The sequence below is a fragment of the Hevea brasiliensis genome, chromosome 3, assembly GCF_030052815.1.
Source record: "Hevea brasiliensis isolate MT/VB/25A 57/8 chromosome 3, ASM3005281v1, whole genome shotgun sequence".
NCBI lineage: Eukaryota > Viridiplantae > Streptophyta > Magnoliopsida > Malpighiales > Euphorbiaceae > Hevea > Hevea brasiliensis.
In genome coordinates, this window is record NC_079495.1 from 95,292,328 (window position 1) to 95,316,743 (window position 24,416).

At 32.8% G+C, this 24,416-nt stretch overlaps 2 protein-coding genes across 2 annotated transcripts in view; both read left to right on the forward strand.

Moving 5' to 3' along the window:
* LOC131178692 (zinc transporter 8-like) overlaps nt 1-24,416 on the forward strand; it is a 43,487-nt gene that overhangs the window by 18,752 nt on the left and 319 nt on the right. The window lies entirely within an intron of this gene.
* On the forward strand, nt 21,976-24,263 carry LOC110664444 (zinc transporter 8). The gene is made up of 3 exons (XM_058144078.1): nt 21,976-22,762; nt 23,182-23,331; nt 23,832-24,263. The coding sequence occupies exons 1-3, from the start codon at nt 22,163-22,165 to the stop codon at nt 24,135-24,137; spliced, it is 1,056 nt and encodes a 351-aa protein (XP_058000061.1). The 5' UTR covers nt 21,976-22,162; the 3' UTR covers nt 24,138-24,263.

Genomic DNA, 24,416 nt, shown 5'->3' on the forward strand with positions numbered 1-24,416 from the left:
GTATTACATTTTAAATTATAGTTGTGTACCATTGAGTTCACTACTCAGCGATAGCTTTACATGCTGTCGCAGATGAAAAGAGCATAGAGCAGTTGAGTAAGCTTCCTTGAAGACACATTGGGACTAGCTCCAAGTATATCATAAGTATACCTTTGTATATAGATTTTGTTGTATGCATATAATTATATGTATATAAATTAATTGAGTAGTTATACAAAAACTTTTGTAATGTTATTGTAGTGTGTAATTGAAATGAAAATTATTTGTAATATTAATTTTAGTGCTTTAATGAATGTACTATTTAATTTCTTCTTGAATTTGAATTTATTTATGGTTTCCTTTATGACGAGTTTGGGTTGAAAATGAATTAAGATAGTTGATACAAATGATTTATACATTTTTGAGATTGAATTGTGTTGAGAAATGATTTGAAATGGAGTTATGGTTGAGCAAAAATATTGGAAGTGTGTTTCTTTGTAGGTTTTGAAGAACTGTCTTCTCAAAAATATAGATGGCACTCTGCCGAAATTTTTATAAAAATTACGGAGATTTTAAATATCCAAAAATTTAATTTATGACTTAGTGTCAAATAAAGGTTTTTAATATTTGTTAAAACTTTATCCACCACTTTTAAAATGAACGAAAATTGTTTTAAAATCTCTTGTAGAATATTTAATGAGTTATCGGTAAGTAAAGTACGGTAATTCATTAGGTATACTGCGGGATCTTGTTACATCTTACGAAGGGGTAGGGTGTGACATGTTTAGTGGTATTAGAGCAATGGTTTGGTAAATACAACTGCTCAAATGTTTGATACATATAGTATATTTACATCATAAATATAAAGCTAATTGGCGAGCCTACTTAATGTAAGGCAAGAGGACCTAAAAGTAAGTTGCAGTAATAGAATTACTCTAGATGAGGGCAAAGATGTTACAGTTAGTAATTATGAATAGATATTGTAATCAGAATAAGATTCGAATATCAGTAAATTCGAAAAGGATAAAATATAGGAAAGTTTGATCTATTGGAATGTATCGTAGTAACTATGCAATATTCTTGATGTTTATACTGTAAGCTGCAGATTACAATACTAACTTGAGATTATTGTGTAGAGCTACGTACTACTCGATAGTACACCAAGATGAGAATAATTGCCAACGGCATCTATTTTGGTATAGTTATGCTAAGACAGAATTTTATTGTTAGAAATGAGTTTGAAAATCCTACTTAGGGATTTAAAAGTCAAAAGTTAGAATATCGAAAGGTTATAGTTCAGGACAAAAGGAAGTAAGTTATAGAATATTGATAGATAAAAGAGTTGTGGAAGTGAAAATTTGAATAGCTGGTTCAAATGTAACAAAGAAATGTTACGAATATTAGTAAAAGGGTTAACTAGAATGGTCAGAGGGCTAAATCAGAGTAATACCGAAGTATAGCGGATTTCTTAGGGGTGATAAGCGGTGCTAAATTTTGACTCGACAGTCGAGTCAAGGAGGAAGATAAGACTGAGGAATGAAATAATTAAAGTTAAGTTGTGGAATGGAAAGAGAAGTAAATAGAAAAGTAAGTATGAGAATTGGTCAGAATAGAACCTGGAGGGTGTTGTGTCTCTACTCCAAGATGATGCGTATCAATGATGGGACACAGTATCCAGTGAGGTACAGTCAGAGCAGAGACGACTGAGATTTCACAAAAGGCTATTTCTGAGACGGTTGAAAGGCCCGAAGTTAGGGTGACACCATGGGTGTATGCCATGAAGGTTAGAGAGGAGCTGAACCTAGATATTGACGAAACAACACAAGGAAATGAAGAAGCAAGGAAGTAACAGATACATCAGATAATTTTAAGGACGAAATTTTATTTAGAGGTGAAGAATTGTAACTCCCTCACTTTATGTAGTCTCAGACATTCTCACGCTCCTGACCTAATGTTTGCTCGGACAAGTCAGGATGTTTGGGACTACACTTCAGTGATAGTGAGAAGGCATAAAATGATGAAATAAATAATAATAAAATACAAAAAAAAAATTAAGAAAAAATAAAAGGGAGGAAATGAAACTAGGTTAAACGAGCTGGCATAGTAGCGATGGGTGACCGCACCGGGAAGTTACGGCAAAAGCAATTGCCGACCCCAGGACTGCGGGGAACCCTCGAAAATAATTTTCGAGACATAATTAAAGGCCTATATAGGTGTAATTGACATTAGAAATGTCAAAGAAAAATTAATGAATTAGTACTAAGAAAAACGAAAAATCAAGAAACCGACAAAATTCGGTGTTACCGAAAAATCAGAAATGCAACCCGAAGAGGGGCATTTTGGTCATTTGACACCTAGAGTTGGCTTTTGACCTAAATGTCCATTAAAAATAAGTGGTATTAAACTTTGCAAATAATATGAAAAATGAACTTATGTATAAAATGTAATTAGGGAAAAATAAGGGGTGATTAATGGAAATATTGAAACTTGATTTATTTAGTTAATTAAATAATGATTAGTGGAGATAATGGGGGTATAAATACCGATAAGTGGACAGTACTCACCACTTCAGCATTTAATTTCTTCATTTCACCCTTCCATGGCCAATTCACACTTCACCATTCTTCCTCCATGGACGGTTGCAAGAAAGCTTCAAATCACCATCATTTTCAACTTTTAATTCAAGACTTCCTTCACTAAACTTTATCTACACATCTTGGGCAGCATATTGGAAGCAAGAAAGAAGAGTTTTGGTGAAGTTTTAGCAAACTCCAAAAAGAGGTAAGTGCCATTTTCCTTTCCTTGCTTCATTAAAGTTTGTATGGAGGTTGAGAAGTTTTAAATGGTGAAGAAATTTGAAGGATTTGAGGAGTTAATGAAGTGTACTATTTTCGGCAGCCATGGACATTGAAGAAGTTTGAGTTGTTCTTACATGAAATTGATGGGTAATGAAGTTAATTAGGCCAATTACATGTATTAGTAATTTGATGTTATGTGTATGCTTGAATTGGGTATTTGAAGTGAGGTTGTGAATTGAATATAGAAATTGGAAACATATGTACAAATGGGCAGCTTTAATGTATGTAAGAGAGCTTTAATTTTATGTAATTGTTTGGTAAATTATGGTACCAAGGATTGAGGAATGTGTATGTAAATATTATTGGGAAGCATATGTGTCAATTAAGTGTGGTTATGTGTATATATTGTTGAAATTAGACTTTGTTATTCTGAGTTGTATTTAGTATATTGAGAATTGTTATATTCTGCCCAAAGTGACCAAAGTGTGATGTGATGAATGGTTATGGTATGATACCAATTCAGAATTTGGTATGAGAAATGAACTTATAGCAAGGTGAATATGCATTTGGTTGGTGTTTGAGAATTGTGTTTAAGGGTAGTGTACATTTTAAGCCATAATTGAATTTGTGTGACCCCAATTGGTATGAGGCCAATTGGAGGCAAAACTAGATAAAATAGGCCAACTTTCCTATAGAGGTCATGCCAAAATTCTGCCTAGAAGTGACCTAAAAAAATGACCAAATTCGGAATTGCCTAACATAAGAACTCAGAATTTGACCATATGAACAGTTGTCAGTCTTTTGACCATAACTCACTCAAAACAGGTCCAAATGACCTGAAATTTATACTGTTAGAAAGCTTAGACATAGGGCTACATCTTTTTTGAAGATCATAGAACCCAGAAATGCTATTTACTAAGTCAAATTGATTGCCCAAGTTGAGTTACAAAAACTGCCAAACTTGAAATTTACCTAAAAGTGAACCAGAATTTGTCAAATAAGCGCAACTTGACCAGCATTAGTAAAATGACCATAACTTGGTCCAGGAAACTCCAAATGACATGAAATCAGTGCCAAAATTTCAATAAGACATAGACCTACAAAATTGGTAATTTGACCAAAACCCAGAAATTAAAAGAACTAAGTCAATTAATAAGGTTAAGCCAGCATACCAATTCTGGAAATTTGCACAATTGACCAATGAATCCAGAATGATGTTTTAAGCTTATCATCCGCTAGAGAAATTCAATTGTGATGAACCATAATATTTTGGAAAGCTAAGAAACAGAACTATAATATTGTTTTAGACACCTCCCACAATTTATGAATATAAGAATCCCTATAATAGTATTAATTGGCTGATAGCATATTGGCTGCAAATACTTATGTATCAAGGTTAATGACCAGTCTCCAAATACTTTTAGAGAAGATCAAGGGAACTATAATATTGGTGATAAGTATACTTTTAATTTATGTTAATTATTTTATTCTTTTAAATTTTCTTTAACATCTTTAATGTCATTTTTACCTAAATGAACCTTTAATTAAGTCCCAAAATTATTTTTCTATATTTTCTTAACATTTATTTCATCAATTTATGTCTCCTCACTATAGTCTAAGTGTAGTTCCAAACATTCTAACTGTCCGAATAGACATTAGTTGTCGGAACAGTAGAATGTACGTACTACCTACGTTGAGGGCGTTACATTTACATGTTGATGGGTCTACTAGTGACCCGTGATGATGCCTTTAGTTTGATTATAAAGCCTAAGTCAAAATATCTACATAAGGGGAAGTTTACTTATTATGCTGATTAGATCTCTGTCAGGATATGTACCATCACTGCTAACCACATCACCTTTATTTGGTGCCTTCTATCTAAGTACCTATTTTGTTCTGCATGTGGCCGGCCTTTTATTGAGCTCCTTCATTTGGCTCATTTTATAGCCATAGGGGGTGAGTGTGCATTAAGGAGTATGGTTCTTGGCTCCATTTATCAGGCACTGGCAAGATGACTCTCGATGCTCCCTTGAGTAAGGTGAATGGGAGTTTCTAGGTGGTTCAGTTGTGGTTTTTCTCCTATTTCCCTTAACTATCGAGTTCTCCTCTAGCTCCTTTGATTAAAGTCCTTGGGTCTTGAGTTGTGTCCTTTACCTATGACTGGAGTATTGATTAGGTGATACAGTTCTTCCTTGGCCTATCTCCCAAAGGCTATGATGACTTTATGCCCTTTGACTCTTTAGAGGATTTTTCTCTACTTCAGCAACCCCAGTGGTTGAATTGAAGTGATGCACCATCTAGTGAGACTGCTATCTGCACTTGGGCCACTTTTACTGTTGTAAGGCCTTTACATACTAGTGCTACCTTTAGTACTCTGCTAGGAGTAACTCACCTAGGGTTGGAGCTGTATATGCCTTCTCTTTGGTCTCGACAATTTGGATTAATTCAGGGCATCCCATCCCCAACATGTTCCTATAACTCGATTGATGGAACCAAAGCTTCTTTCTCCTAGGACCAGATCATTCTCCACTCTTACAGTGACTCCAGGCTCTATGAGATAGGTCAGTAGTGTTTAGTGTCTTTCCCTACCTCTACTACTCTCGCCTTTCACAGTTAGCAGACTTGTAGGTTCTAAGAATCTATAAGAGCTCAAATTCCACTAGGTAACTCATTCACTTTATTTCTGTTTCTTTATATGCATTTACTTCTAACTTACTATCTTTTATAGGTGTTTCGCTTGTTTTTTGGTTCATCCAAAAACAAAAGGTGGCCCCTTCACAATTTTCTCCTTTTGCTAAGAAAGTAAAGTCCACCACACCATGATACACTTGTATTATATAGATATTTTTAAGCATAATTATACAATATTTAATGGCATTTAGATAGGTAATTGCATATATATTTGATAATTTCATTATTTTTTGCAAATTTCACTGATCCATACTAAAATCTATATTTTCTGAATATATTTTAGGTGTTCTGATGGAAATTCAAGGCATAAAAACAAAGAAGGAAGCTTAGAAAAACTTAAAAGCAAGGCAAGTTGCTGATACACTTTACACAGGTCGTGTAAATATAGCCCTAGACCCATGTAACTTCCTGCCTAGCGAAACTTGAAGAAGTGCAAAGAAAGCCACAGTACATGACTTGTGTAACTTGGGCTGTGTAACCTTTAGAGACTCTTGTAACTTTCTGTTGCTAAGGCTTGAAGAAGTAAATGGAGCATGCACAAGTACACGGGCCATATAAGCTGACCTGTGTAAGCCTCCAAGTCTCATGTAACTTACTGCCCCCCATCCAAAAAAAGGCCATCAGCTCCAGAAACTTACACGCTTCAGGTCATGTAATGACACATGGGCTGTGTACTACATTCCAACAACTTTCTTAATTCGATTCCAACTCATATTTTGTCACACCAATTGGACTTCTAATGCCCTTCAGACTCTAAAGCTTAACCCTAGGACACCTAATATAAATGGAGGCCAGCAGAAAACATAAAAGAGGGGAGTTTTGGAGATACAGCTTCATACACACAAAGGGAAGAGTTTTGAGAGAAGCCTTCCTAAGGAACCCTAGCCATCTTGAAGAAGGATCACATCAATGCCAAGGACAGACTTGTCAGCCAAAGTTTCACAAGTTCACAGCTGTAGAATCCTCCCTCGGTTCTTTTGTTTTTAGTTTTCATATTGGTTTTATGTGCTTTTACTTTTATTATATTATGTTTGTTAAACTCACCATGAGTGAGTAACTCCTTAAATTCTGGAATTTAGAAAGTAGCATTCTTGACTTTTATTATGGATATATATTGAGTTTTATTTAATAAAATTGCATTTTGTTCTTTGATTCAATCTCTAGTGTTCTTAATGCATACTATGTGTTGGTGCCCACCTAGCTATGATCTAAGATACTAATTAAAGAATTGAGAAGTGAAGGTTAGTATTGGAAAATCAAGATTTTAAACATAAGAAATCTGATCTAGAGATAGGTTGATAACCTTTTTGGAGTTCCAAAATTAATCATAGATCTCAAAGGGTTTTAATTACGACTAATCACCAACAAAAGTGGGGTTTGGCTCTAATTAAAATACACCTTAGATACCTTGAGAAAAGATCTAGGATACCTTAGTATTAATTTCCATGAAAGAAACAAACACTCAATCCATTGATAAAGCGAGATTAAAACTATAACAAAGTTAAGGTATGAAATCTAAAATTTTAGAATTATTCATAAAATTAGAATTCTCCCTAAAGCTTCCAGATTCACTTTCTTTAATTCTCAATAGTTATTCTGTCTTAGTTTAGAATTTACCCTCGTATAACTTTCGGTAGTTTAAACAGTTAAGATTTTTGTGTAGTTTAGTACTTACACCTATAACTCCTAATGGGAATGATACTCTACTCATTACTTTATTAGTTGTTAGCGATCCGTGCACTTGTAGTGGTTGTAAAATAAACAAACAAGTTTTTGACGTCGTTGCTAGGGAGTTTTGTCACACTTTATCCTTCCGTAAAATATGACATGATCCCATAATATGCCTAATGAATTACCGCACTTCATCTACCGATAATCCATTAAACATACTACAAGGGATTTTAAAATGAATTCAAATTCATGTTCCAATTTAAAATTTCTAATAAAAGGGTTATCAGTGGTTTTAAGATTAAAATAATACCATGAAATTTATTTAAGAGAAGAAATAAGAAATTTTAAAAATTTAAGAAATTTGGTGGAAAACCGGCGTGGTGACGGGTAAAAACACGATTAACAAAAAATTTGAAACCTGTCAAAAATCTATACAACATATATAATTCACAATCACTCATCAAATCAATAATTTCTCAAATCAACATTCAAGTAAGGGCTTTTCTTCATTCAATACTAAAAGAATAAAACTTTTCCATTTACAGCCCAAAGAAACATTTCTTTACAAATTTACAATCATTCGAGCTTACAAAAAAATAATATTACAACACTTTTGTGCAATTGCTCAAATGATTCTTACATACATATAACTATCATTATATAAAAAACAAACTTCAAAAAGGATATAACTAAAATATACCTGAGTGCCAAAATAATACAACTTCTACTGCTCTCATTCTGTAGTCTTTTCTTTTCCTTTACCTGTGACAGCATGAAAATAGCTATCGCCGAGTATTTCACTCAGTGGTGTACAACTTAATAATTTACAAAATCATCATAAAACATGAAATTATTTCACAAAAAAATATTTCCTTATTCAAAATTCCATGAAACACAAAAGATATATCAAAATCTTCAATAACACATTTCACAAATCATGTAGAAATAGTCAATGTCATAGATATGTGATAACGCGGTAGATACTCTGAAAGATATAACTAGCAAGTATAGCTGTCATGTTAGAAAGAAGAATGGAACCAGGGATAGAATAGTCAAGTTCTATTTTGGGTAAGACAAAGGAAATAAATGAAAGGACAACCTGAAGGGCGCATAATAAAAGGAACAAATTTAAGATATAGGATAGGCTAAGTGTTATTCTTGGCAAGGTAAATGACAAGGATGGAGAACTCAAAATGGGACCTCATTAGTGAGAATAGTGATGGAGGTATGAAATCTAGTAATTCATGAAGAAATGTACTGGAGATTTAATCAATTTGAACATCACAAAGAGACTATGGGTTCATATTAGCGGAGTATTAATTGGCTGATAGCATATTTAATACTCAACTATAATATTGTTTTAGACACCTTTCTTGTCATATAGTAAATCATAAATTAAAAGTATTCATATTTAGAAAAGACCTATTATGCATTGGCATGGATAGAAAATCGACTCAAGCACTGTATGTTGAATCATGAAACATGGTTCATTTCCAAGATGGACTTGATCAAATATGTGTTCGAAAGCCCATTCATACCTAGAAGAATAGCAAAGTGGCAAGTCATACTTTCACAATGTGACATTGTCTATATGACAAGAAAGGTGATAAAGGAAAGCGTGATAGCAGATCTCTTGGCAGAAAATCCAATTGACAATTATAAGGCTTTAGACTTTGAATTCCCAAATAAACATATTAATACAGTGAGCAGCAATGCTGAGGAGCAAGATGATGTGTGGGAGATGTATTTCGATGGGGTAGTCAATCTATCCGGTAATGGAATTGGGGTGGTACTAGTATCCCTAGATGGGAAACATTTCCCGGTAAATGTCATGTTAAAATTTGACTATACTAATAACGTAGCAGAATACGAGGCCGGTGTGAGTGGTTTACAAGCTACCATTGAAATGAAGGCAGAGAAATTGGAAGTGTATGGGGATTCAGCTCTGATTATTTATCAAGTCAAAGGAGAATGGCAGACTAGAGACCCAAAACTAATCCCGTACCAGAAATATCTCCTTGAGTTGATGAAGGAATTCGAAGAAATCTCCTTCACTCACTTGAGCCATGTAACACCCTCATACTAAGTAGTCCTGTACATTCTATTATTCTAGTGGCTAATGTCTATTCAGACTGTTAGAATGTCTATAACCATACTTAAAACCCACAGAAAAGTTATAAACAAAATTGATAAATATCAATTGAAGTGGGAAGAAAATAAAAGAAATGGAGCACAAATAGGTTAAATGAGCTTAGGTCCCTGACGATGGTGATCGACTGAAGCGATCATGAGCTCGCTTGCTACCCTAGATTCGTGTGAGAACCCATGGGATCCTTAGTTAAGGGTTAACTGCAAAACTACTGGGAATTTGAAAATCAAAGAAATAAAAAGGAAACAAGCACAATTAAGTAAATCAGAACCTCATGACTCATCGGGCATCATTGAAAAAGATGAACTATAACCCGATGAGGGGCATTTTGGTCAATTCACTCCAAGAGTTGACTTTTGACTAAAATGTGTATTAAATTAAGTGAAATTAATGTATCGAAATATGAAGAAATTTTAATGAAAATTCAAGTAGATATGTGTAAAGAAAAGAAAAGAAATGAAAATTTCAATTTTAGTTACCATTATGACATAAGCATGACTTATTTATGACATAATTAAAACTAATGACCTATGGATATTAAACACCTCATTTTAATTATCATAATTCAAAAGCAAATTATCTTCATTTTCAACCATTAGTTGCCACCCCACTTCTATCCTCTCTCTTCCTCCATTTCTCCTCCATAGATAAGCTATTCCAAGCTTTTGAAACCTTAAAATCTTCCATCAATTCCCTAGTTTATCATTTGAAAACTTGAAATTAGACCTTGATTAAGAGATTGGAAGCAAAAGGAAACCAAGAAATTGAAGATTTTGAAGAGTGGTAATTTGCCAATAAGGTAAGTCATCCTTCTACCTTAATTAATTGCGTATACATGGGATTAAGGTTAATTATGGAGAAATTAACTTAAGAAATTGAAGAATCATGCATGGAACCTAAGCTAGGAAATTTGGCCAGCCATGGGGGAGTAGGGTTTTAATGTGTTTTGATGGAATTGAATTTGAATTCTAGCTTAATTGAGGTTGCATATATGATTGGTGTGTTGAAATTGCTTGAATTTGCATGAGATTGAAAGATGGCAATTAGGATTTGGTGAAAATTAGAGTTTCTATTGTATGAAGTGCAATTAGGGTTCTTGATGCCAAATTAAGGTCATTTGATGTGCCATTAATGTGAATTGGTGTTAATTTGATAAAAGAAATCAATGGAATGTAGTGTGTTGAATTGTTGGAATCTGGACACTTGAGTCTAGTGTGCTTAGTAGCCTATAAATTGAGCTACACAACTGCAATTGGTATGAAACTAATTGAAAAAGAAACCTAAGACATAATGCTAACTTTTTCATGAAGAGAGTCTATCTAGAAAATGACCATAAGTTACCTCAAATTAGGCTTGAACCCTAGTTACCAATTCTAGACCTGGAGAAAATGACTCTATAAATAGTACTTATTCAATTATACATAATTTACTCAAGAAAACTCCAATCTAGGTGATTCCAGAACATATGGAATCCTAAGACATAAGATAAAAATTCTTATGAAGATTATGAACTCAAGTTATGACCCTAACTTGATCAAATTACTAGACAAAGTTAGTATAACAAATCTACCTTAGTGCTAGATTGAACCTGAAAAATGTGAAGGATTAGGCATCCGACCAGTTTTGACAAAATTGCCATAACTTGGGTTAAAAAACTGCAAATGTAGTAATTCCAAAGCTAAAATTCTCATAAAATATAGAACTAAAAACTTCATGTTTTGACCAAAACCCAATTCCTAAGGCAAGGTAAGGGAATTGTTGGGATAAATCAGGAATCCCAAATCTTGAATTCCTACACCTTAGCCAAATTGTCTTGTGACCTCCAAATGGTTATTAGGCCATACCTTCCTCTAAAAAATTCCAAATTAAGTGATTCAAAATGATTTGGAATCCTAAGACAGATACTTAAAATATTATTTTAGGGACCAAGGCCAAATTATGAGCTTAAGATACCCGGATATAGAATACAAATTTAAGGTACAAATATAGAAAACTTGGAATTTCAGGAATATGGAATCCAGAATAGTGTTTAGTAAATTGGCCATAACTTGAGATCCAGAACTCCAAATTGAGTGATTCAAAAGGAAAATAAAACTAAGACATAGAGGAACACGTTTCATGAAGAATACCTCACCAAATTATGACTAGAACTAGGTTGAAATGGGGTTGTAATGTCAAGGTCTAGAATTACTCTAAACCCAGTGAAATACTTAGCGATAGCTTCTTTATGTTGTCGCAGGTAAAGAGGAAGGCAAAGCAGCAGAGTGAGCTGCTTGTAGTTGTGTTGGAGCTGTGTTTGGATTACTTTCGAGTATATTAGTTATACCCTTTGTAAATTCATTTTGACGTAAATTAGTCTATATGTATCTAAAAGACAAATGAGCAGTTGTACAAATAAAATTGTAATAATATTTTGTTATCTTTTGGTTTGTAAATTTGTATAAGAACATTTATTTTGATTTGTATATGAGATGAGCACATTTTCTTGGTATTGGTTGAATGAAAAGAGATGATTTGAGTTTGATTGTGTTCAAATTGTGTATGATATATTTTTATAAATTGATTTTCAACAGATTTGAAGAACTATTTTTATATAGTTTTAGCCGTCACCACGCAAATTTTCTGTAAAATTCCAAAATGCTAATTTATTTCTAAATAAAATTTATGGCATATACCTAACTCAAATATGCTTTAATAATTCTTTTATCACCATTTTACACTTAAAAATGAAATGGAATTATTTTAAAATCCCTTATAGTATATTTAATGGGTTATCGGTAGGTGAAGTTTGGTAATTCATTAGGTATACTACGGGATCATGTTATACCTTATAGAGGGGTAAGGTGTGACATGTTTTAGTGGTATCAAAGCATGTTTTTTTTTTAAATTAGTTTTGAATTGTGATTTTGAAATATTTTCTTAAGAAGTACAACTGCTCAAATGTCACTGAATTGATACATATAGTGCATTTATATCATGAATATAGACTAATGGAGAGATTTCTTTGTGTTGGTTGTCAGGAAGTAGAAACCTTTGAAATTTGAAATGGAAGAAGGGGATCATTCGGTAGAGCAGTTGGTTGCAGCTGAGGCGCAAGGGGAGGCTCCAGCTCCTTAGAATACTTGTGGTTCAGCTGCACTAGTCTCGCCCATGCAGTCCAAGCACCTCTGGTGCAATCACAACCTCCAGCAAGACAATATGACAAGTTGATTAAATATGGGACAATAGAATTTAAGGGTACAATAGACCCGCTAGAAGCATAGCAGTGGCTTGAGAGAATGGAGAGGGTCTTTAAGAAATTGCATTGCACTAATGATTTGAAGTTTGAATACTCAGTTTCTCTGCTGCATGGGGATGCAAATGAATGGAGGAAGACCATCCCCAACTGTCTACTAGAACCTCTAGTGCTAACATGGGACGATTTTCTCAAGGAACTTAGACAAAAATATGTCCCAGACATCTATGTAGACATGAAGCTATAAGAGTTCTTGAGTATAAAACAAGGGAATAGAACTGTGGCAGAGTATGAGAGAGAATTTTCTCATTTAAGCCATTATGCTGAGAGTCTACTTGTTACCAACAGAGACAGATGTAAAAGATTTGAGGCTAGTTTGAGGCCCAGTATCAGGCTACAAGTAGTGGGGTTCAGATACACTAACTTTTCTTAGTTAATATCACAGGCCCTTGAGAAAGAAAGGGTGAAACTTAAAGCCACAACTGAGAAAAAATATGGGAGACAAGACTATAAAGGCTATTGGTCAGGGTTCAAGCAGTGGTTTAGACAAAAGAAAAAGCTTTGGAGGGTTTGGTAACAGAAGATTTGGTAGAGGGAGACCCACAGACAAAGGCCACCTCGATCCATTCAAAGAGATGCCTAGAGGAGCACTATCACTTCATATTTGTGAGACTTGTGATAAGACCCATGGAGGAGTATGTTACACACCACCTGAGCTGCTACAACTATGGTGGTGCGGGGAATTTTGCTAGAGATTGTGTCAGTGCCCACAGATCAGTGCCACCTACTATAGCTGAGGGATCAGTTCAAGGTTTTGCCTCCAGAGGAACATAGTCAGTTAACAAAGGTAGAGGCAGAGGCTGAGTTAGCACTTCTGACTGCCAGGGCATAGTGTGTTGCACTAGCCAGGGTGTACACCAAGCGCCAAAGAGAAGAGGCTAAGACTTCTGATGTAATAGCCGGTATATTCTCCATCTTTGACAAAGATGTTTATGTACTGTTTGATCCCAGCTCTACACATTCTTATGTTAGTGCTAGTATTGCATGTTCTGCTACTATCCCTTGTATGAAAATGGATTTTGATGTGTTGGTAACTAGTCCTTCAGGACAAGATGTTAGGGTGAACTGAATGTATAAGGATTATCCGCTGGTAATCCAAGAACATACATTTTTGTCTGATCTGATTGAAATGCCCTTCAGAGATTATGATATCATCTTGAGCATGGATTGGCTAGCCAGGCATTATGCTATGATTGACTGTAAACTAAAGACAGTCACTTTTAGTCTTCCCGAGTATGTAGATGTGGTGATACACGGAGAGAGGCAGTTATTGCCATCTAATATCATTTCAGCTATACTTGCTAGAAAGATGATTAGAAAGGGGTGTGAAGTCTGCCTAGCTCATGTGATAGACACCCAAGTAGGGAGTCCAGATTTGAAGAATATCCCCACAGTATGTGATTTTCCAGATGTTTTTCCTGAAGAGTTGCCAAGATTATCGCCGAAAAGAGAGGTGTGATTTAAAATTGAGGTTATGCCTGGTGTGGAGCCAATTTCTATTACTCCTTATAGAATGGCACCTGCTGAGTTAAAAGAGTTGAAGGTGCAGTTACAGAGTTGCTAAATAAGGGTTTTATCCGCCCTAGTGTGTCACCTTGGGAAGCACCAATGTTGTTTATTAAGACAAAAGATGGTAATCTCCATCTTTGCATTGACTACAGACAATTAAATAAGGTGACCATAAAGAATAAATATCTTTTGCCATGGATTGATGATTTGTTTGATTAGTTGAAAGATGCAACTGTGTTCTCAAAATTTGATTTGAGATTGGGATACTACCAGTTGAGGGTGCAGGAGTAGAGCATTCCTAAAACTGCCTTCAAGACTTGCTATGGCCACTATGAGTTGATGGTGATGCCATTTGGTTTAACTAATGCTCTAGCTGCTTTTATGGACCTGATGAACACTATCTTCAGGCCATATCTAGATCAGTTTATTGTGGTATTCATTGATGATATTTTGGTGTACTCGAAGAATGCAAAGGAGCATGATAAGCACCTGAGGATTGTACTACAGACCTTGAGGGAGAAACAGTTGTATGCCAAAATGTCTAAATGTGAGCTTTAGCTTAAGGAGATTGCCTTTCTGGGGCATATTGTATCAGCAGAGGGTATCAAGGTGAATCTCAGCAAGGTAGAAACCATTCTAAATTGGTAGCCGCCTAGAAATGTTACAGAAGTTCAGAGTTTCCTTGGTTTGACTAGTTACTACCATAGGTTTGTGAAGGGATTCTCCATATTGACATCTCCACTAACTAAGTTGCTTCAAAAGGATGTGAAATTTCAGTGGACTAACAGATGCTAGGAGAGCTTTGATGAGTTGAAGAGGTATTTAACTGAAGCTCCAGTCTTGACTTTACCTACTCCAGGTAAAGAGTATACCATATACAGTGATACTTCTCACAATGGGCTAGGCTGTGTGTTGATTCAAGATAAAAATGTTATTGCCTATGCTTCACGCCATCTTAAACAACATAAGAGGAATTATCCTACACATGACTTGGAGCTAGCAGCTATTGTATTTGCTCTGAAGATCTAGAGACAACATTTATATGGGGAGAAGTGTTACATCTGCACAGATCACAAGAGCTTAAAATATCTGGGCACACAGAAAGAGTTGAACTTGAGGCAAAGAAGATGGCTAGAACTAATAAAAGATTATGACTGCTGGATCGACTACTAACCTGGGAAAGCCAATGTTGTTGCAGATGCCCTAAGTCACAATCCCATGGCTAGTTTGAAGGCTTCACCTTTATTCATGGTGCATGATTTGAAGACATTGCATGCTAAATTGGAGATAGATTATGATAGGCGAATTGTGGCTACCTTGCAGATGAAACCAGTGTTGATTGAATAAATAAAAGCAGTAGCTCAAAATGATGAAAAGTATTTGAAATTAGTGGAAGAAACTCAGAATGGCAAGAAACCATAATTTTCAATGAATGATAATGGCTTACTGCTATACCAAGGTAGAATGTGCATTCCTAATGATGTGGAATTGAAGCAAGTCATTTTAAAGGAAGCACATAACTCACCTTTTGCAATGCAACCTAGTCGGACCAAAATGTATAGAACTATTAAAGAGCACTACTGGTGGATGGGCATGAAAAAGGATATTGCAAAATATGTGGCTAAATGCCTAACTTGTCAGCAAGTAAAGGCAGAACACCAAGTGCCAGCTGGTTTGCTATAGCCACTGCCAATTCCCGAGTGGAAATGGGAACAGATTACTATGGATTTTGTGATGGGACTTCCACGTACACAGAAGAATCATGATGCAGTTTGGGTCATTGTGGATAGATTGACTAATTCTACATACTTTCTGCCAATAAGGATGGATTATAGTCTAGATAGATTGGCCAAGTTGTATATTGACGAAGTGGTGAGATTACATGGAGTGCCAGTGCTAGTGTCCATTATATCAGATAGGGATCCAAGGTTTACTTCTAAATTCTGGGGTAGTCTTCAAAAAGCCCTAGGAGCTAGATTGGACTTCAAAGACCGCATTCCATCCACGCATGTGATGGCTACCTAAGAGAATCATCCAGATCCTGGAGGATATGCTTCGGGCTTGTGTAATTGAGTTTGAAGAAAGTTGGGATACACACTTGCCTTTGATTGAATTTGTTTATAGCAACAACTATTAGTCAAGCATTGGGATGCCTCCATATGAAGCACTCTATGGCAAAAAATGTAGAACTCCCTTGTGTTGGGATGAAGTGGGCGAGAGAAAGTTGATTAACCCCAAAATTGTACAATAGACTGAAGAGAATATTAAGCTTATTAGAGACAGACTCAATGCTACATCAGACAGACAGAAGTCCTACATAGATGTGAAGAGACATGATATTGAATATTCAGTGGGTGACAAAGTATTCCTTAAAGTTTCCCCATGGAAGAAGATTATAAGATTTGGCGGAAAAGGAAAATTGAGTCCTCACTTTATCGGGCCATATAAGGTTCTAGAAAGAGTGGGTCCCTCCAGAGTTGAAGAAGATCCACAATGTTTTTCATGTCTCCATGTTGAGGAGGTATAGATCAGACCCATCCCACATTTTTCCAGTAGAGAAAATTGAAGTGAATCCAGACCTAACTTATGACATAGACTTAACATATTCAATTCAAGTTTAAATAAGAATTACTTCAAGAAGGTAACGAATAATGGAGATGGGAAGCGGAGGTACAAGAAGTGTAATCAGTCTGTGGGTGAATGTGACTACAGACACATTCTCCAGGTTCAAGTACAGGATCATACTAGCATTGCATGGGTGACTGCATTTCAAGAAGTGGTGAAGACATAATGGGTATATTTGCAAAATATCTGCACTCTTGAAATATGAAGAACAAGATGACGAGAGCTTTTCTAAAATTATTTGGAAAGTACTATTTAATAATTTTTCCTACATACACTTAACATATTCAATTCAAGTTTAAATAAGGATTACTCCATCCTTTAGCTTATCAAGAGAATAGAATGGCTTTGCTGCTTCATTGTGTGGAAATTTAAATTTCAATGATTTATCATTTAGGTTATTATGGAGGGTGTATTTTATAGTTTCTTGGTTTAAAATAAAATAAATTATGTTATTACATAAAATAAGGTGGTTTAATAAAATTTTATAATTCATCTCATTAATTTTTTGTAAAATATTTTTTTTTTCCATAAAATAGCTAATTACGAAAAATTTATTAACTTAATAGAAAAATAAAATTTCTTAACGTAAAAGAATATATATGACATATTTCTAATAATATTAACAAATATTATAGATATAATTAAATAAGATATACTTATATAACATTTTACATTTAATATTTATTATTTTAATTAAATTTAAAATATTATAAAAAAATATCATAATTTAATATGTTTAAGAAATTTTATTTTTTTCGTTAAGTTAATAAATTTTTTATAATTAACTATTGAAAAAAAATATTATTTTATAAAAATTTAATGAGATAAATTATAAAATTTCATTAAATCACCTTAATTTTGTTGTAAACAAAGTTAAACCATATTATACACCATCATGGGGCGGTTGATTTTGTTGGCAATCAATCTCCCTTGTCCTGTAATGTGCCATTGAGAACCCATCCTCATGTGTGAAGAAAACAGAAAGGCCTCCAACACCTCTTGACTGGTTCCCTATATGAAACGAAAGAATTTCCATATCAAAGCATGCATGAGAATTAACATTCAGTATCCATTAATAATGAGCTATTCATGATGGACCAGAAGAAGGCTATTACCGTTTTTTTTTTTTTTCCTTAATTTTTAATATTTTTAAATCATTTAAATTTGTTAAATTTTATTATTTCATTCCACATCAGCTGATTATTTTAGTTATGGTAATTACATTGACTATGAATAACAGAAAGTCACCTTTTGATATATATATAAACATAAACATGTGAATGGCCATGAGTCGCATCAGTGTGAAAATGCATCTATCCTCCACAACTAAAAACCAATTCTTTCACTTCAAACTTCCTATTCTTTCTTCGTTTCTATCTCTCAAGTAAGAACAAACTAACTCACATCTCAAATGCAAATAGAAATTTGTCAATCACTCATCTCTGCAGAAAAATCTCTCACTAACCTTTGTATCCATCCTCGAATGTTAGTTTTCATCTTTTCATCCTTATTTTCCTTTCTAATTTTGTTTTAGTTTTCTTAGATTTAGTTTTAGTTTGCACGTGTTAACTCTCTAATTGTGTAAATTTATTTTCTTTTGTATATGCCTTTTATTAGCCAATTCCCCAAAATTTTGTATATCTAACCATTTATTATTCAGATTATTTTATTTTAATTTTTATTAGTTAGATCATTAGATGAATGTTACTATTTAAAATTAGTATCAAACTTGAAAATAAACTATAGGATTAATTCATTGTTTCTATGGTAATAATTTTTTTTACACATATATTTAGGATGATGGATGAAATTCTTATAAAAAAAAAATCAATTATCAATGAACCCTCCAATGCTAATGAAGCTAGTGCAAGAGAAAATTTGCAAAGTTCTTAAAAAAAAGCTCATTTAGAAATTAATTTGGATGATATTCCTTCAAATCCTGGATTAGGGGGAAAAAAAAAACATAGATTATCATCCTAATGAGATCAGGATGAATTTAGAAGATATCATTTGCAAAAAGGTGTCCATGTCAACCATATAAACATATCAACCTTATTCTAAGTTCAATAATTCCTAATGTTAAAATTCATTATATTTTTAATAGACAATAGTTCTATTTAATTTTTAACTAGTCAATTTTACTTGAAAAAAAATTCTTATCAATTTATATTTATTTTATATATATTATTTTTACGAATTGTATATTTTAATTGAGTCTTCTAAATTAAATTTCTGACCCAGTAGTCGTTTTCTCCTCATCTCCAATTGTATGTTTGAGACTTGGCATAATAAGAAGTCGCAAAAGCATCGATCATCAAGGTCTTGCAAAAACTATGGCCACAAAACCAGTGAAAGGAAAATTTCCCTTTGAATTTTCTTTGAGGCATGGTGGCATCATGCTTTCAAAAGCTAAGGAAGCACATGAATGAACCCAATTGACAATTAGACCAGCTGCAAAGGCCTTCGTTATGAAAAATATGTTCTTGTCTGGATGTAAAGCTTGGATGAATTCCTAAAATTGAACGGCAAAGTCCTATTTCACCATCAATCAAAATTGCAGCTATTGCAACAATTTTATTTTTAAGAGCCTCATATTTATTACGATCTTCTTTCTTAGTTTCACACTTACAATCTCCTATCACAAACGCACGGAGTAGCAGAAGAAAACAAAAGACTGTGAGATAGTTTCTATTGAAATTACTCATGGTGTAGGTATGTAGGTATATGGAGCCAAAGTAGGATCTTCCTAGTTTCTTATGTAGAAGAGTGAGGACTCCTAAAGTTGGTAGTCTGTAACATCTACTTTTAAATTTTGAAAATTCAAATTAATTATGAAAAAATATGGTGTCACTGTGACAATTCTCAACCTCACACTGAAGATTCTCCCAAATTACCTAAAGGGTATGTGAAAACTAAGTAAAAGTGTAGAGAGAATTAACTAAAATGGGTAGGGCAAATTAGTAAATTCAAAAAAGATTTATTATTTGTAACATAATGAAGGTAATGATATTATCAAGAATTGATAGTAGGGCTATATAATTAATTTAGTAAAAAATGAGGAAATTATGAACTCATCTCATTAATAAATGTAGATTTATAGAGAGAGAGAGTGTTGTATTTTGAAGAGTGTACAATTGGAAATTCCAAAGTCATGTTGAAATAATGTCAACATTAAACCCCATAAATGTCAAATTATTATACTTCAACTAAAGCTACGGATAGAGAAATGAGAGACAATTAGAAAAAAAAAAAAAAAAATATATATATATATATATATATATATATATATATATATATATATATATATATTTATGAACCTTAATTCTCACTCCTGCCGTTTATATCACTGCTTCTATTTTCTATATACAGAGACTTTTGTAATCACATTTATTTCTTTTGTTCACATTCAAGTCAAACCTTAAAAATTAAAATAAAATAATAACTTTATATTAATAATAATTATAAAAATTAAATTGAGAAAGTGAGGATTAATAATTAAAAGGATTAATAATTAAGATACTGAATTTATCTCGAATTCAATATTTTAAATTTACAAATGAGAAATATATGATTTTCTTGGACTCTATTTTTTTATTTAAATATTTACTATTAATTTCTTAATTTAATATTTTAAATTTTATAATAAATATATATGTGCAATCAATATTTTTAATATATGAATAATTTACATTAAAAATATTGATTCACAATTAAATATTAAATAAATTATATGACCTTAAGATTTTGATTTTAGATTACTTTAATTTTATGATTAATAAACATTGAAAATATTTTGTCTTATAAATACAAATAAAAATTTATTTCATATATTGACGAAAAAAATTACAAAATTAAAATAATTTTTCATTTCAATTAAAAATTATTTAGTTAAATTAAGTAATTAATAAAATAAAATTAATAAATTCATCCCATTTATTTTTTCTAAAATTTATTGTAACATGTAAGGACAGGTGGACATAAAACACCAAACATTTACCTAATTTAACAATTTTATCTAAACGTATCAATTTTGCAATAATTATCTCAAACTTTAGGTGTAATTTTAACCAAAATCTAAAATTAATTTGAAGAAATTTAAATTTTATTTAATAAACTTATAATTATAATAACTGAACACCCTAACATTTAAGTTTTATTACCTAAAATTTAAATTAGCTGAGTTTATTCTCTTGACTAATGTGATCATAATTTTTAAAATAATCAATAACTTAATTACCAAAACACAAAAATTTTTTAGGGCATTTGGTTATTATAATTGTAAATTTAGGACATTTAGTTACTATAATTATAAGTTTAGTGAATAAAATTTAAATTTCTCTAAATCAATCTTAGAATTTGGTTATAATTGTACCTAATGTGAAAGGCTGAGATACTAAAAAGTGTTTGTCTTAACTTATAACTCTCTAAAAATAAATTTACATATATATATATATATTTGCTCATAAGCCCTTTTCAAAAAAAAAACTGAGGAAACAACTTTTTATTTTGATACTTATAAGTTAATTTGATCAAATATTTTATTATATTAACCTCATTTAATTTATAAAATTTTATTAAAAATATTATTTAATATCCTTTCTAGTCATTTTAATAATAAAAACGTTTATAAATTATTTATTACTAAACAAATTAACTATTTACCAATTACATATAAGCATTTAAATCAAGCATAAATAAACTTTCAATAACGTGGATTGATCATAGCCATCAATCACCTTCCATACCCCCATCACTATTCTCCATACACATTAGTGAGAATAGCTAATGTACTGTAGACACCTGGCAGTGATGTCCACACAATGTAGTGCAGCTTGAGCTGTATAATAATTAAGAATGGTTTGAAACTTCCTTATTATTTATGATGTTTAATGTCGACATTCTTTCAACATAACACTGGAATTCTGGTTGTACACTATTCCAAAACAAAACCCTTTCTCTGTAATCTATATTTATCTACGTCAACTGTGCTTGATCATTTTATGGGATGAGTTCATAATTTCCTCATTTTTCAGTAAACTAATTTTATAGCCCTACTACTATATCAATCCTTGATGATATCATTAAATAAATCTTGATTTAAAATTCAAAAAAAAAAACTTGTTTGAATTTACTAATTTAACCCTACCCATTTTAGTTAATTCTTTCTACACGGTTAATAGTTTCAAATCCCTCTAGGTAATTTGGGAAGCCAAATTTATTGATCTCAGACACATGAAACTACTTGCAAATACATAGCAAATTTATTTATCAAGAAAAAAAAAAAGTCTTCTTTTGGAGGCAGAGAATTGTCACAGTGTCACCATAGTTTGTCATGGTAAGTATAAATTTTCAAAATTGAGAAGTACACGGCATAGACTAGCAATTATCAGTCTCCTACATAAGAAGCTAGCAAAATCCTATACTTTCACTCAATATATCTACACCATGAGCAATTTCAATAGAAGCTTTTTCAGAGTTTTTGGTTTCCTCTTGCTACTCCCTGCGCTTGTGATCGGAGATTGTACATGTGAAAATGAAGCAGAAGATCGTAACAAATCTGAGGCTCTTAAATATAAAGCTGTTGGTATAGCTGCAATTTTGGTTGCTGGTGCAATAGGTGTTTGCCTCCCAATTTTAGGAAGGTTCATCACAGCTTTACATCCCGAAAAGAATATATTTTTCATAATCAAGGCCTTTGCAGCTGGTGTAATTTTGTCAACTGGGTTCATTCATGTGCTTCCTGACGCTTTTGACAGCTTGACATCACCGTGCCTCAATGAGAACCCTTGGGGAAAATTTCCTTTCACCGGTTTTGTGGCCATGGTTTCTGCGATTGGGACCTTGATGATTGATGCTTTTGCAACTTCTTATTATGCTAAGTCCCAAGGACAAGGACAACATATAGCTGGAGATGAGGAGAAAGCCAGAGACAATGGAGGACAGATGCATGTTCACACTCATGCAACTCATGGTCATTCACATGGTTCAGTTTTGATTGAGAATTCTGCTTCATCTGAACTTCTTCGCCATCGAGTTATTTCACAGGTGATTTTGATTTGAATGAGTGAATAATCTTCTTGATTGAATTTCTTTTATGTTTGTTTTTATAGAATAGTAATACATTACATTACCTAATCAATTTGATTAGCTACACTCATGGTCTGTTTGTTTTGTTTCAATCTGTTTGTTTTAATTCAACCCTATTTTTCTCTTGTGCCTTGGTGTCATAGGCTCTAGGCAAGAACAACTAAACAATTCATATTGGTTAAACTCTATTGTAAGAGAGTTTTGTTGATAAAGGTAGCCATTTTGTATTGAAATTTGCAATATGCAAACAAATAATGCTACCATAAAAAAATTTAAAAGTTCAGTTTTACAATGACAAAAAATATAGGTAAAGGGAAGAAAACAGCCCAATTGATCATGATATTTTACTTTATTATTCATTTTTTTTTTTCCTGCAGGTTTTGGAGTTGGGTATTGTGGTCCATTCTGTGATAATAGGAATATCTTTAGGTGCTTCTGAAAGTCCAAAAACAATAAGGCCTCTAATAGCTGCCCTCACCTTTCATCAGTTCTTTGAGGGTATGGGACTTGGAGGATGCATTGCTCAGGTAATATCTTAATATCTCAACTCAATAAGTTTTGCAAAAACATTTTGTGAAATTCAGAATTTATTATCCACTTAATTAATTTATTGGAGTTTTGGCATTTTTACCATTTAATATTCCTAATCCCAATCCAAGTGAGTTCCAAATTTTCTGATTATAGAATAAAACTAGTTTTTTTTTTTTGGAGGAAAAAGTACTTGGCTGTAGACGTTACATATTAGTTAGTTGGAATTGCTTATAAATTTGCAATCACATTATTCTATTCTTTAAAGAAAGCTTTTAATCTCTATGCATATAAAAGACAAATTACATTATTTAGATTTCAAATGGAAGATAGCAATTGATATTAATATATAAAATTAATTAACAAGTATTAGTTTAAATTTCTATCTCGTATTTTAAGTCAAAATATCCACATCTATCAAACTATATAATCACATATTTTTAATTAATAGAACTTAAATTTCATTATTTGATAGAATTTTGCATTTGGATGTTGGCAGGCAAAATTCAAGGCAAGAGTTGTTGCCACTATGGCACTTTTCTTCTCTCTTACAACCCCAGTTGGTATTGCAATCGGAATTGGGATATCAAATGTGTATAATGAGAATAGTCCAACTGCTCTCATTGTTGAAGGGATTTTTAATTCAGCTTCAGCCGGAATTTTAATTTACATGGCATTGGTGGATCTTCTTGCCGCTGATTTTATGAATCCTAAAGTACAGGGCAATGGAAAACTCCAACTTGGAGTTAATCTTTTTCTTCTGCTTGGTGCAGGCTTGATGTCTCTCTTGGCCAAATGGGCTTAAACTTTTTCTTTATATGTAAAAGAAAAGAAAAAAGTTATGCATATCGTAACATCTTAATATCTCAGCCCTAAGACTCTGTAACGAGCATTTTATACAATCTTCAGAATTTATTATTCACTTCATTAATTTATTGGAGTTTGGCATATATATATATAAATGTATGAGATATTAGATGGTTGAAATTGCTTATAAATTTGTTTCATTATAAATTTGCTATCTGATTGCTCATTGGTTAGATCATGTTGCTATTTAATAGACCAGACTTGAAACAATGGCGTG

Coding starts and splice junctions, on each gene's coding strand:
- LOC110664444 (XM_058144078.1), top strand. CDS start 22,163: ATGAGCAATTTCAATAGAAGCTTTTTCAGAGTTTTTGGTTTCCTCTTG. Junction 22,763..23,181: donor GCCATCGAGTTATTTCACAG/GTGATTTTGATT, acceptor TTTTTCCTGCAG/GTTTTGGAGTTGGGTATTGT. Junction 23,332..23,831: donor TTGGAGGATGCATTGCTCAG/GTAATATCTTAA, acceptor GGATGTTGGCAG/GCAAAATTCAAGGCAAGAGT.